General features: G+C 26.1%; 1 protein-coding gene across 2 annotated transcripts in view; it reads right to left on the reverse strand.

The window, feature by feature from the left end:
• Positions 1–16,998, reverse strand: part of LOC132921623 (dopamine receptor 1-like) — a 202,191-nt gene that overhangs the window by 45,903 nt on the left and 139,290 nt on the right. Inside the window, exon 3 of one of the 2 annotated variants that reach the window (XM_060984747.1) lies at positions 13,357–13,458. The exons of the other annotated variant lie outside the window; for it this stretch is intronic. Within the exon in view, the coding sequence (XP_060840730.1) occupies positions 13,357–13,404 (48 nt within the window). The 5' untranslated portion in view covers positions 13,405–13,458. The remainder of the gene's footprint in view (positions 1–13,356; positions 13,459–16,998) is intronic. 2 annotated transcript variants of the gene reach the window in all.

The raw sequence follows: 16,998 nt of genomic DNA on the forward strand, positions 1-16,998 counted from the left end.
AAATTTCGAATGTATGTATTAAATATGGTATAAAATACTTAGTTATAGGACATAGGTACTACTTTAACTGCATCTGCCACTATAATTTATTTAAAATAATATTTTTTTTCACTAACACGGTAGTAGTAAATAAAACCTAGCTGTCTATATAAAAATATGTATCATAACCTCAACTATAAATTTATAATATTTTAAGAAATCTTTATATAGTACATTGAATAATGAAAATATTAAATCACTTCTAAAAATAATACATTTTTTGACAATTTAAGCAAGTCTTAAATTTCGATAACCTTATTCATAATACAATTTTAATTTGGAATGAAAAACTGCGATTTAATTGTGATTTTAATTTAATTGAGTTTTCTAATAAAAGCGGAAGCATAAAATACTCAACCATTTCACTACTGAACAGATATTCAAAAGCACCTGTTTTGTATTGAAGTGTTTTTATAAATAAGCTTAAATGTTTTAAATATTCGAAGTTGATAGATACTTGGGAATAGCCTACTAAATTTAAAAACTATTTCAAAAACAAAAACTCTGAAATTAATTTACTATCAATTTATAGGTTATTTAATTTGTTGGTAGGAAGTTTCCAAAGTTCTTTGTTGACAAAATAAATGTACAAAATTAATCATTCACCAAAGTTCCCAAATATTTTTATGCAATTAAATTTTGTTCTAATGATTACACAAATTATGTAGTAAATATAGTTATATTTTTAGATTATATGTGGAGTGATGAAAAAAAAAATTGAAAACATAAATATTAAATATAATTATTGTATATTATATTTATTTATATATAATAAATATTAAAACTATGGTCACAATATAAAAAATATCAGTGATAAAAATTGACTTTCTTTCAATTGGATAAGGAATTTAAAATACTATAAGCCATTATATAATTTTTTTTTTTTTGATAAACCATGAAATAGTTTAAATTGATTAGAATTTGTAAACAAATTACAAGTCCTCAACACACGTCAGAAGATTTGTTCTGACGTATAAATTAACCGAAAATATATTGCATATTATGAAACATGCAAATTCGTCTCTAATAATTATTTTTATACACGCACAGGATTTAGATCTTAATTAAATTTAAAAAAAAAATCTCATAAAATACGTGTTCATTATTTGTCTCTATTTGTGGATTTGGTACAACTGTATGAATATATAATTATTTAAATTATATTTTTTTGTCTTATTATTATGTTTAACTTAAAATGTATTTATATAGCTTTGGAATTTAACCATTTAGTAGACCAGCATAAAATATTTTATTTAAATTTCAAATTTGTTATTAAATATGCTGTACCTTTTTTTCTCGCATTTTTCATTTTTTCTAAAAAAAAAAAAAAAACTAATCAATTTGTATAAATATTTCGGAATATTTTGTATTCAAATTAAATATTTTGTTCTTAATTTAGTATAAATAATGTCATATTATCATACAATCTATTTGAAACGCTTTACATTTTGAAAATCAGTTTTTCGTTTTAATTAATTTTCCAGTTCACAGTGCATTACTTATTCCGTTCATTTACAAACCTATTTAATTCAAGTAGGCTATATAAAAAACACCGTTGACGAATTAAGCATTGTTTTAAATTACCCGTGTCGTGTACACACTACCCTACATTTATCTCAGAGTCACTTATATTTAACGCTGTGTCGACGGTATGCTCCGTACCTTAAACAAATGGAAATCATCACAATCGAAATTTTATGCGGTTTATTATTAATTGTTCGGTACAATAATTAATAAACATATTATATGAATTATATTTAATAAATAATATACTCGTAAATATTAATGAATTTAAGCAATTTATTAGGTGGTTCACTAACAACTGTATTTCGCTTTGATTATTTAGTTTTATTTATTTATTTATTTTTTGTTGTTGTTGTTATATTCATTAATTGATATTATTGACGGTTATATATTAAATAATATAAAAAAAAACCATCTGAAGCGGATTATATATTTTCGAATTCTGACGTAGAAAATAATATGTTTTTTCACATGACACGAGTGATAATAACCGTAACAAATTTAAATAATTATTAGCTGCACCGCTGCGCTGAATCGAATTATTTTTAATGCTCATGAACACACGTTAATATCGATGCACAGTGTGAACTAAATATAACAATAAACATATTATTATTATTATTATACCTATAGTCTACGAAGGTGTGTTTTTATGGATGCAGTCAATAACAATTATTCAGCATTTACGGGGAAAATTTTCACGATGCGTAAATTGTTTCTGTTGAATAGTAAATCCAATACGGCAACGATCGTTAATATCTGGCACTGGGCCAGTTGCCGATAGTTAAATTAAATAGTATATTATCTAAACACCTATTAAAAGTATACTATTTACTTAAATCATAAAATAAAATATAAAACATTTACAGATAAATATAAAACAAATTGTACATTACCTATTATAAAAACCAAAATATTTTATATTATAATGTCACGTTTATGATATTTTTATTTTTATCAAAACCTCGTAATAATGTACTCATTCGTTAAGCATAGCTTATGAATTTAATGTGAAAAAATGAAAGAAAAAAATGAAAAAAAAAAATATAAAACAGACACTTAAAAAAAATTACTAACGGACGTTTAGTGAGGATTTAGACACATCTGGCTTAAGTTACTTCAAATTTAACGTGACGTAGGTGTCAAATTAAAAAAGCAACATATAATATTGGTATTATTTATTATATTATATTATTTCTTTGAATTGTACCACATTGCTATTATTATTTTATATTCTGGGCAGGGAGATGAATCTATTGATTTTACAATGATGTGTTTTTTTTGTGTGTGTCTGTGAACTCATTTTGGGGCATTAAAAATGCTTTGAAAAATAGGTTTGGTTTTTGATTGAAAATTAGATCTATTAGATATTTTTGGAAGTCAAAAGAGTAAACAATTCTTAAAAGTAAATCTAATAATCAGAAAAAAAATTAAGGAAAAACGGCGATTTTATATATATATATATAATCTGTTCTAACTTTTATCATTAAAATGATTTACATTTCCTTTTCCTATGTAGATTTTTCTAAAAGCAATTAAAAAAAATATTATATTTTGTTATTCTGTGCAATGTTATGTTATTTTTAAGTTCTAACAAATATTGGTTGTGTCGTTACCTGCAGGCAGGATACTCCACATGGACCACCACCCACTATAAACTGAGTTGCAATTAATCATTAGACGTTTTCACCCTTCTCTTAACCTTAAAAATAACACGCTCGTATACTATTCTTCCTTCGCATCAACATAGGTCACCGATATTTCCAGAAACACCTCCCGGCGTTTGTAACACCACGTTTCAGGTAGGTTAGGCTAGGCCTAGGGTGGCAAATATTGTTATTATAGCTTGGCAAGATATTTACTTTAGGTTGATAGTTCTGGAAGTATACTAAATTATTCATAACATCAGAATATGTATATAATAATATACAGAATATTATAGATTCGTATAGTCTATAGATGATGTGAGGAGGGATCAGAGTTTAGCCATTTTAAAATTCCTATGTAAGGCCATAGTTCATATATTTTATACACAAAAGTAAAAAACACAAACGTATGTATTCAAATGTATATTAGATTACTCATCACACATAACTGTACAGATAAAACAAAAAAAAATGTACAATGCCATATTGTTTTTGGTTTACCTCTTAGAACACACGGAACTTCAAAAGGAACTGTAGATAATTTTAGCTAAAAAAACTTTTTTTGTTTACAGAAAAACCCAAACTCCTTTTTCGAAGTTCTTGATTTGACTTGAAAATTATTCATGGGTACTGAGCTAAAAATAAAGTTTTAATATAGAGCTCTATAAAGAACTTTCATGTTGATAAAAGCATCATGGCAAAATGATTGCTAAATTCAGCGAACACAACAAATATATTTTCACTCATTTTTCATTCAAAAATCATCAGAAACCTCAATAACAGTTGTGCAGCTAATACCATTTCATCTTTAATATTATTATTACTATTATTTTTTGTTATTGATATAAAAAAGTTACAACTAACTCATTTCGAAAATAATGAAAAGTTTGTAAATCATAGATATTTAATATTATATTTGGATTTATAAAATATGCATTAAAATACATACTATTACCTACCTATAAAAATATATTTTTTTACTCGCACGTTGGAGGACATTCAATATGTTATTAATTTGGTAAATATAGATAGTTGACTTTTTCAGATATGCAAGAATATATATATATATATATAAAATAATGAGAATTATTGGGCATGTCTCAATTTGAGTATTCAAATCATTGATGAAAATGCGCATTGTAGTGATGTTTGGATTGAATTAAAATTGATCTGTCGATTTTATTTCTATGTTACACTTGGGACCCATAAAACATAGTGATATATCGCGAATTGCATTTTGATAATGTGAAATTTATTGTCCGGACAGGTATATCCGGGGGTACTGATAGTGTAATCATTCCATAAATTTTTATTTCCTTCGCAATTTCTATATGTTCAACTGCTTTGAATTGTTTGATAAGAAAAGAGGCATGTTATATTTTATTTTTGTATGTCAAATTTATTTCATCAGAAGGCGTTTCAACTTTGAAAAATAGCTTCTAGTTGTACTACCAACAATATTCCACCTATTTTCATATTCTTGTTGCATAGCATATTTTAATATACAATTTAATAGTTATACTTATGCTTACGGTGGCTATTACGAACAAGTTAAATAGATTCAAGAGATGTTATTTAAAATTATTGTAGAGTGTATTATGCATAATGTTTATGTTTACAATAAATCTATAAATTATATACAATTAAAATACACATTATATTGACTGTTGCAATATATCAAACAATTCAATTTAAGTTTTACAAATTTAAACAGTCATAATATTATTAATTATTTTTTAAAACGTGGATTTTAAAATAATGAAACAGAATCTTAGAAGAAGAAAACTATAATTAACGATATTAATACTCTGGAGTAGATGCGCACTGCAATTATGAATTATTGTATAAATAATGAAAACACGAAACCAAAAATTTAAACTCGAAACATATCACATGACTATTAGTATTCACAGCAAGTGTTTTTTGAAGGTTATCGCTGGTGGCATCGGAATCTGACAAATCGTTAAATATAAAGAACCATCACCCCCCGTGGACGTACTTGGGGTGGGTTTACACACGTGTATGTAGAGAAAAATTGGATCTGAGTCGTTGCGTGTAGTATAAATGGGGTTGGGGATGTAGAGGTTTTCTACACGATTGATGGCCGAGACACTGAGTTATTAATAACTTTATACACGTTTCTCACACCTATTCTCTCTCCAAATCAGTATCAGTGAAGCCTGAGTATGTGTTGCTAGTACCGCGTGTAAGTAAAAAGATAATATTTGAAGCTCTATAATGAAAATTAAAAAAATACGCAACAATCAAATAATTGAACATAAACACAAAATATATAATGTATATTATGTATACCATTTTTAAATTTATTAAAGATAGTAATGTAGGCATAAGTAGAAATAACATATTATAATTTAATTGAGCCAATAAACAATACAATTTCTATATTTTACACGACACAAAAATATGAATTAAGTATTTTAATAGTATTATATTTTAGATAATAATTTTACACTACCGATAATTTAAACCTTACGAGTTGGTTTAAAAATAAGAAATAGAAAATAATCGAAACACATCAAATAAAATTGTTCTAATAATTATTGTTAAAGTTAAGCTAAATGAAAAGTGCAATTTACTAATTGATCTGCCCAGCTGATGAATTTTATTAGCAATTGAGATAACACTCGATAGATGATATTATATTAATAATTTATGAATTTATGATTTTTAAATATATAATTTTATTTAATTATAGAAATAAAAATAAAAAATAAATTTCACAATTTTATTAAAATATCACCAATATGTAATGATAAAAAACCACAAATAATAATTATTGATTCTTTTTTTAATTACAAGTTCAAAACTAACTGAAATTAAGATAATTACTAGTAGTTGAACATGAAAAATTACTGATTTTATTAAAAATAAATTATTGTGATTTAATTTATTTTTCAATGAAAAATCGAATGTAGTATGTACAATGTACATAGAGATCGACAGGTAAGGATCAGAACTAATACTTACTAAACAATATATTATTTATAATCGCCTAAAATGGTACCTAAGGGGCCGGTACTCCAGCATTTGTTTTCTCTGTCTATCTCCCACATAATATAGGAACAAAAATACTCTGTACTTCCACGATTACGACTCTCTGGTTCAGTTTAGGGCAAAAGCATATAATATATTTTATAAATAAGGGTATTTCTTGTGCATTGACCGGGTAGATTTTTAATATTTACAATTTTGAATAAATTATTAATGGTTAAAAATAATCGAAATTATTTTAAATTAAAACATACTTGTATTTATAAAAAATGTAAATATTAAAAATCTATCCGGTCAATGCACAGGAAATACTTTTGTTTATAAAATATATAATAAATTATTTTGCCCTAAACTAAACCAGAGAGTCGTAATCGTGGAAATACGAAGTATCTTTATTCCTGTATTATGTGGGAGATAGACAGAGAAAACAAATACTGGTGTAGCGGCCCCTTAGGTAATAAAACTTATGCTTATAGTCTGGGTAGTGAGTACTTACAACCAACATAGTGTAATATGCAATATAATTTAAAAAAAATGATATTTATATTACAATTGATAATGAATTACCTTCATAGTATTATACGTGTTATTTTTATTAAACATAATAAATTATTGTATTTTTAATCTATTTTTAAACTTTAAGTATTGTTTTGGTTAAGTTTGTAAATTTTGATAGACCAATAGAAATCCTTTTATTTTAATTTCATAGAATTACAAAACTGTATGTATATATACGTTTTAATTTACATGGGATCCTATTTCATTTATGTAATAACTAATGGACTTTCTTTAGACATAATTCTTTAAACTAAAGGTTAGGTATATTACTTGTTATATTTTCGTAATTGAAAAGTAAGTTATTGAATTGTTCAATACGTGTTTTGAATTTTGTCGAAACGTAGAGGTATATACCTTACTTATTTATAATTAATTATATATTGGTTTTGTTAACTAATCTATAAAATTGATAGCTAACTGAATACAATATACTACAATATTATAATTAAAAATTATAAAAATACTGACAATACTCAATATTTAATATTTTAGATTCTTAGTGGAGCAATAAATGTATTGATTTTAGAAAGGTATGTATTTTTTTTATGTATGTATATATGATTTATTAAAGAAAAATGGTTTAAATTTCATCTACAAAACTTTTTGTGACAGAATAGTATAGTTGATACTATTAGGAGGTTACAATTAAATATTCCAATTTTTTCATTTTATGTTTAAATTTGTATTAAATTAAATATTTAAATTTTGAATAACAATTACAGTTATTTATTAAAAATTAAAAAATATTTTACATAAGGATTTGATACCTTTACCGTTTATTATTATATTTTATATATACAAAAACATTTAGATTAATTTAATGATGTTTTCTATTATATCATAAATAATTCCAAGTAGAATCTATTCACACTTTTTTACGGTAAGTCGGTATGAGCTCAAAAATTAATAACATATTAATATATTACAATGCGGAATAAAATATACTCGTATATTATTCTAACAATTAAATAAAAATAATAGTCCAATGTTTACCAAAACAATTCATTAACTTACATTTCTATGAGTAAAATAAATTATTGTAATAGCAATATAAATATATCATAAAATATAATTATTGACGTAGGTTGACAGAGCACCTTTGCTCAGAATCATTGAATTCGTATTTAACACATATATTGCAATAATTAATTAATCAATGGCGATATACACTTGACACCTAATGTACTGCAAAACGGTTACCTAAATTGGCTACATTATCTTGTTTTTTTTTTGTGAACAGTATATTTTTTTAAGGAAAGTTTTATATAATTGAGCTCACATTACTTTGCGTCTGATGACAATCAGTTGGATACTTTCGATTGGTTTTTAAGGTATGTGACACATTTTTCTAATACAATTGTATTCGTGACAAATTATTATATATAACAAATCTTAAAAATACAATACTATAACTAGTTTAAGTTTGAAAAATTCAAACTTGGTTAAAAAAGTTCTAGTCGACGATAATGACAACCGTACACGATACGCGAGTATATTTAACCGGACTAATCGAGTTTTGCACTCAACAAAATTAATATATTATGATACCGTGTATTTACCGTACCTACCTAAATTAACAATAGCGTGACTACCACTTATACGAAACATCTAAGATACGAAGAGGTTGAATGTCCTATAGCAAGAATTCAATTTAATTGATATCATTTTAATTGAAAGATGATGTATAAACATAGAACTCAGACTCACAACGACTAGGTTTATACTTTATAGAACGCTGTTGATTTTACACGATAATACGATGTACGATTTACGTATACTAATATAAACATATTATTTTAATTTTTGAAATAACAACGGTTTTCCGATTTTAAATTTTTAAACATTTTATTATAATTCAATGTTGTAACGTTAACTATTTCTATCAAATTATATACATTTTTGTTATAACTGTTAGCGAATTGTATGCATAATATATAAAATATGAACATACTGTTTTTAAAAGTATTAATTAACTTAATTTCATATTTGCATATTAAAACCACAAATTAGAATAATTGTTATACTTTTTTCAGCGAATATTATGATAAATTGATTTAATTTTACTAATTAAAATAAAATATATTATACATTATTATTGTTTTACATTAGTTAAACAAGTTTAATTTATAAAGATATCAGTAAATTGATAATTATAATAATTTGCAACGATAATACCATGATATAATTTATTCTCCGTTTTTTATTGGAGCAATGTAATTATCATAGAAATTAATGTGTGTCGTTACTCGTTACTCGTTTAAATCCAAATATAACATTTCAATATTTATATTTTACGAATAACAAAACTTATCAATGTTTTTATAAATATTGATTTTTTTTTATAGAATAATTTAGTATTTAAATTTTTTATTAATGATAATAATACGAGTGTTGGAACAAATAATATCCAGTGAACTGCAATTAATTAATGAAATTATTGAATTTAATAATTCAGACGTTGTATACAACTTCAATAAATTTTCAAAAGAATTTATTATAACTATCTGAACACTTTACGTAATTGGATAAAAATATGTTAAGTCTTCTAATTTTTTTTTTTAATAATTACGTATTATCCGTTAAATTGAAATGACATTATAATATATTATAGATGCATAAAGTTATAAATATTTCTTGCAGCTATTTAATCAAAAAATCGATCGCATACCATTACGAAACCGAATTTTCGTTGTACTGTTATAATTAGAAAACAAACACTTCGAGTGATTTATTCGATTTAAAAGTTTACTCACGATATGATATTAGAAAATCGTACGGGACAATTCTTATTGTTGGTATACCGTTGTGATGGCACAACCATTCAGCAATAATATAACGTATACGATCCACTCGAGTAGGGACAGCTGAAAATAGCCATCAAAAAACTTCTATATACATAGGTAATACATATCTGTACAATAAACTTTGTGTTATCTGTTCGAATGGTTTCAACAAAAACGACTTGTCGAAATTCTTTAAGGCACTACCGCGACGCCGTCCACCCCCGGCCGTCAACTATAGTGTATAAACTTAATGTTTCGGATTTTTCTTCACGTACACACGTTATACACACGGCCGTGTATATAATATTATCTCGTACAATTGTGCACCCGAAGGATAGATATAATAATATCATTTGTAGACGAATTCGTCGAGGCCCAAATGAATTCCCTTCCGGCGCTTTCGATTAGACGGTTCATTACGAATGGAAGTTTCCACTGCAGTCTACACCAGCCCCGCCCGAACGCGTCCCTCGGGAATGTTCCATGTGGCACTGACAGAAATATATTTAATATATGTGTGTACTGTGTGTGTGTGTGTTCAAACGAGTCGAACAGTAGAGTTTCATTGATTTTGACCTTTGAATTCTGCTCGACACCGTTATTATTATAAATCTTATTAATTCCGTGTACAGTATATATATATATATATAGGTACGTCATGCACCATTATGTCGTGTACTCGAACGCTACGGTTTCAGATGTAACGACGTTTTTATTGCCAAGAGTTTTTCGAAAAATGTTCGAGTAAAACACCGCGGCTTAGGACAATCGCAGCCATCACCTGAATGATGGATACGGTGATACGGCGCCGGCGTAAGGCGAAGTGTCACGTTAATTGATGGTTGCAACTTGTGCTCGGTCGTTAATAACCCACTGAAAGGCTTTATAATGGTGACAATTGTACAGCGGTGGTCCACGTGGGTCTTTTTAAAAACACACGTCGTCAAAGGATTTTCCACCAACGTTTCTTTTGATGTTGTTGATAATCAAAAATTTGTCTCTTGATTTTTTTATTTTCTCCCGTTATGCTTGTCGAAATATACTCTTTGTGGTTTTTACACTCGCTTATCTTTAAAAGTTTTTCCTCCACTGATACGACTTAACCACCTTGCGCGTTCACACACACATACGACAAAAGCTATCAATAAAGTCTACTACTTCAATAGAAATACAGATTAAAAAAAAAAAAAATCAGAAAATTCAACTGAAAATCATTGTATATACAGTGAACACATACGCTATATTTCATTTTATTTTCTCCCGAAGATCACACGCCATTTGTGTGATCACAAAATATATATGATGTTATCCCTAAATCCCCTAATGCATTCGCATTCATTCATTCACCCATTCATACATTCATTCGTTATACACGTTTTAATGTTCTATAATATAACCTTTGCCGTAACAATTTTAGAAAGAAAATTTAATTAGTCAGTTTATTGAACCAGGTTTGTATTCAATTACTTTAAAATGCTTTCTTAATTACAACGAGGATAAATACATTAATTAAAATTAATAAGTATTAATAGAATTGATAATACTATAAAAAAATATTATTATTTCCAGTACTTTTTAATAATTTGTAAACAATCATTAACAATCAGTGAAAATTTCGTTCTTCGATTACCGACAGACATATTTTACGTAGTCAGTCATTTGGCTACGATGCCTAAAATAATAGATTACGGAATTTAAATTTTTTACCATAATATAATTTTCTTGATTTTTATGTAATAAATTTAGTATAAAGACTTACGTATGTTTATTTATTTAAGCCTGTATAACATCAATTTGCAAAGAAAGATTCAACTATTCTGAAAACTTATTAAAAACATAATAGGAAAATTTCACAGACCAATTTGACATAACACAATTGTTTAATGTTTATTGTATGTATTAATGTACTTGAAAAATAAAACAAATAAAAAATAAACATTTTAAATTATGTTAACTGCTTTGTAATATGTGAGAAATATTTATTTTTTTCGTTTTCTTTATTGAATATATTACAGTTTGTTAGACATAATACATAAACAATAAGTGAAATTTAATTTAAAAAAAAATGTATGCAATAAATTGAAAATTAAAAAAACACCTCCAGTGCTGCAATTAGGTTTTGTAGGGCCTCGGTGCTAAAAACGTTATGGGGCCCCTGTACTTGTATAATATGTTCATAGATAAAATCTTTGTTTATACTATTGTAAATTACTTCTACATACTATATGGCTCTAAGAAAGTAGAAATCAACCTTTATAACTGAACTTGTTTTTGTTACCTTATGATTTGAATACTATATATATTTACATTACCTATTCAGATAGTCCTCATTTATTAGGTACACTATAGAACCCAGTCAGATAATTACAATATTGAATTCAAACATAATTATAATAATAATACCTTATAATATTATTCTATATTTTTTTTTTTTTATAAAATATTAGACTGTTATTTACATTATAGTTTTTATTGCAGTTTACTGCCTACTTTAAAATTTACACTTAAAACTTTTATACATTTCGGGGCCCCAATGTATTATAAACCGAGTTCCCTTGGTGGTGCTGAGCACCCCCAGTCTCCCCCCTAGGTAAACCTCAGAGTACAAGCTTATAATACGTTTCTAAGATTTTTTAATTACAGGTGTTTGATATAATTTCTGATAAATTGACGGCGGATGTTTTGAGGCAATAAGAGGGAAATCGATGCGTGGATGTAATTAATAAGTGGGTTGAAATAGTTTAATAACTTCGAGTGGAATTTTTAATTATTTTTTTCAAGTTCATTTACTTTTTAAAATGTTAAATAACTGTGGAAGGCATTAAGGCAGCGTTTATTATATAAGTACCATAGACCACCTACATTATCGTCTTTAGGCGATAAATTGATTGGCTAACAAGGCTTAGTAATAATAATAATATAGGATGTATGTTCGCTTATTTGGATTACAAATATGACCATACTTGTCTGATGATTGCTTTGTAAAATATCTATCTTACTTTTGAAACGTTTGATGAAAACAAAAAATGATCTAAAATGTAAAATATAGGATAAATAAATCTAGCCAAGTACAATTCAGTATTATACATATAGCCATAGGTGTTTAAATTTTCTATTATTTATAAACCTATCAAAAATAATCATGATGAATTCTAGTTAACTAAATATAAAAAAAGCAGATGTAATGTAATGTTAATAGTTGTTCAACATTATTAAACACGTAAAATATTTTCATTTTTTTCGGTCCGTTGCCCATTAGCTGGCGTGACTTAAATAGCAAATCTGTACGGACATTTTCCATTTAAACTGTCTGAGCGGACACATGTGACTGTACGTTATCGTAGGGTAGAATATAAGGTAAAAAAATTTTCCCGGTTTTATTTACGTGATTTCAATGTAGATGAATTCTGTACTAAAAATATTTTTTCTCGAAAGATATTGTTTCAATATTAAATTATTTTTTATGAAAAGATTTTGGCTGGATTAATTTTGTTAGGAGATTTCTAAAGTATCAATAATATTTAATACACGCAGTGTAGGAAGATTCACAAAACTTGTGGACAATTAACTATATCATTTTTTTTCTTTAAAAATAAAATATACTAAGATAAATAACACAAAAACTACTCTTTGGAATTTTGATTATTATATGTATGAAACTATCAACATTTTCAGAGTAATTCTCCGTTGAATGAATAATTTACAGAAGAATAGAGGGGTTCTCATAAGATGAATTAGAATTTGTATTTCTACGAGGCATTTATGAAATAATTAAATTAATAATACAGACTTACCCAGATTAAGTATACTATATGTATTTTTTCCCTGACATTCATCATCATAATATTATGTTATTCGATGATACTTATCATTTAAATAACAAAATGCATATTAACCTGAAACAAATAAAAACAAACTTAATTAATAATCAGGATCACATGTAAAAGCCTATTAAATTAATATTATTACAATTGTTTCTCCTCTCCATTGTTTTCAACCATTTGCAATCTTTGACCCTATGAATAATTCAACATTTCTCTCGTTGGAAAAGACCCATTGGGTTCCAAATTTAAAATGTATTTTTTTCAGTCTGGTCTAATTTTTTTATTTATAGTATTACGATTGTTTACTAAAAATGTATTGTTTTATTTTTACACTAAAATATTTATTTTATGAATTCGTTTTCTATATTTATGATTATGACATTATACATATAATAATAATAATACTATTAATATTCTGTCACGATTAAATATGTATTCTCCTACAAATAACTATATATATTGTACCTAATTGTAAACTATATCTAATTAGCAACTCACATGGTGAGCAGTCTTATAATTTTCTATTCAATGAAGTTATTAATAAACGGAAATAAATTAAAATATCATACAATACAAATAATTAATATTTAATTAAACGCGTGATGAAATACAGTAAAATATAAAAATAATATATAATTTTAAATATATAAAGTATTGGACAAATGTAATAAGATATTGTTAAATAAATCGAATTTTGAATCGAATTTTTTACGAATATAATATGAGAGTATTTACAGGGGTATATTAATATTATATAATATTATAAAAACTTAACGAAATATTGTGTTCAATACAAATTATAAACCAAATTAATATTTTCGATCATTTTCGTAACCATTGTGTTTTATTTAAACTGTTTGATCAAATATTAAAATTAAATTTATTTTTAAAAAACATACAATTATTATTATCAATATTTTTTCTACAAATATTTAAAATGTTTTAAATGATAAGGTATGTAATATCATATCGGTACAATTTGATTTTAAAATTTAAACACGATATTTTGTCTACAGTGAATCATTGAACAAGCCATTATTATATATAAAAAAAAAATGATATATTATATATTGTGCTATACAACAATGTTGATTATTGGACGGTCAGAAAATGTATGAATTAAATGTATACCTGCAACTTTAAAGTATTTAAATAATATTATAATCAAGTGTAATTATATCATGGAAAAATGGTAAGTGGTAAAAATATTAATGTAAGTATAATTTTTTTTCTTTTCAAAATAAAAATATATACTTTATTCACAAAAAAAGCGTGATCATTAAAGGTGTTACAATGAAAAAATTGTTTACTCCTATAAATATTTGAAAACTTTTTTTTTTATTTCCTTTTATTAAACACATACTATTCTTTAGAGCAATCAAAAATCTCTGAAAACCAATTAAAGTTGTTTGTAAAGTTTTCTTTTCTGGCTGACTTTAAAAACTTTCTACCAATGTATCCGCAAGCGCTTGCTCTTTTATTTATTTAAAACGTTGTACAAACGCTTTGATTTTAAATGCTATTCTAAATTTATGATAAATTATATATACACACAAACATCATTAAAGGATTATATTGTTTCACATTTTAATATATACTCGTAGGTTGAATAAAAAAACAAATTTTTTGAGTATACAAAATAACTGTGTATAATGTTTTTTTAAGTAATGAGTCATATTATATGATATAAAAATAATAATAACTGGATAATGAACATTATATTTTGACTATGCTGTATGGTATTATCGTAGGCACATCACATTTAAATAGTAAAAAAAAAATTAAAGAGCTATCATGAGTATACTGAGTAGATAAAACAGAATGTGTGATATATTTGGTATTGAAAAACATTATTTAGTTTTTAATATCGTTGTCTGCAGACTGACTTTTAATTTCGCAAGTATTATACTATGTGATTCTAGAAAATAGTAAGTGCGATCCGCTTGTGTATGATTAAAAGTTACTTTCGTGTATTATTAACTATTTAGGCTAATGCATAAGTGATAGATTTAGTGATTAACAACTATAGTTTTAAAGTCACCTGTATGTTAGTAATTTTACACAGATTTCAATTTTATAAGCAGCTTTTAAATGTTGTATCATTTATTAATATTATTTATTTAGATTTAATTATACTATATCGATATTATAACATTGGTTTATGTTTGTTCCTCAATAATAACATATTAATTAGCGTTTAATAATTAATTAGGTTTAGTTGATTTTAAAGATAATATATTTCTTGTTAGAATTAATAGGACCACGAAATTAAGGAAATATATTTACGACTAAGGTAATTTAGATGAATGAATTGACGAAAAAATACTCCTCTTCTTCTAATTTCTAAATGTAACAATTTATTTGCAGTAAATCTATATAGGTAATCGATAATCCTTAAAGAATAAGACGGATGGACTTAATTCGATAACATAGAGTATATATATATGACGAGGATGAAACAATGGATCGACTAGCAGAGAGTGAAAATACTGAAAATAACAAAAAGAAACCCTTCTCCGTTTATATTGTAGTATAATAAGCTATAAGGTAAAAGTCAAATAAAAACACAAAAATATACGACATTTTTACAATCGAGATAAACTCGTTGTATTTCAAATGAATATAACATTTTTTTGTCGTGCGAATTTAATGGTCCAACACGCTTGAGAAAAAAAACCAAAGTACCTACATTTTCTTGTATAAAAAGAACAATAAGTAATTTCGCAGTTTTGTTATCATCAATAATTTTTTTCTTTCATGATGGTTCGTATTAGCGAACGGATAGCTAGCTATGTGCACTAATGTTATTGTTTGCGCGATAAAGATAAAGAGAAGACGTGACTTGTATGTTTACAATAATACGTTTGTCTCAGTATTCGAGTATTCGTGCTTTGTTAGTTTTGGAAATAAATGTATAACACGCGAACGGGTCATACACTTGCGTATTTGAACGGCCCGAATATGTGACCATTTACACAAACGACATAACGTCATATTAAACGTTTAGTTTGTTGTGTACACAAGTTATACTATATATATATTATTTCGTTGAATATATTTTTTCACCAATTTTTTTTCCCGTCCTTCAAACGTGTACCGTACCTATATTATAGGTATAAACGGTTATATTTTCCAATTATCCGCTAAAACGTAAATACCAACGCGTTTATGTACACAATAATATGATTCGTCTCGATATAATTTCCTTAAATTGTATACGCTCTGTTGCTCAATAACAATTAGTTTTGTACTTTATTTTCACATCTTAGCCAGTTAATTCATACTTTAATCTTACACTGAAAATTTGCCGTATACATGGCATAATATAATTAGCGTGTGTATATATTGTACATTGCAGTTTATATCCGCGTGACCGTGTTATAAACGACCGTGGCGCCGTTTACTCGTTACTTTAACAGAATTGAAAAATTTGTCGAAGCCTTTCAACCGTCCCTTGTAGATATCACATCGTTTCTTTAGTTAAAAATTATATAATACGGGTAGCGAAAAATGGTCCGCACGCTTTCGCTCGATCAAAAGTCTTCCCGTAGTCGTCTAGAGAACGTTGACACTTTTCACTCAAAACTCCAAAATTCACCGGGTCACAAACAA

This window comes from Rhopalosiphum padi, chromosome 2, assembly GCF_020882245.1.
Source record: "Rhopalosiphum padi isolate XX-2018 chromosome 2, ASM2088224v1, whole genome shotgun sequence".
NCBI classification, from domain to species: domain Eukaryota; kingdom Metazoa; phylum Arthropoda; class Insecta; order Hemiptera; family Aphididae; genus Rhopalosiphum; species Rhopalosiphum padi.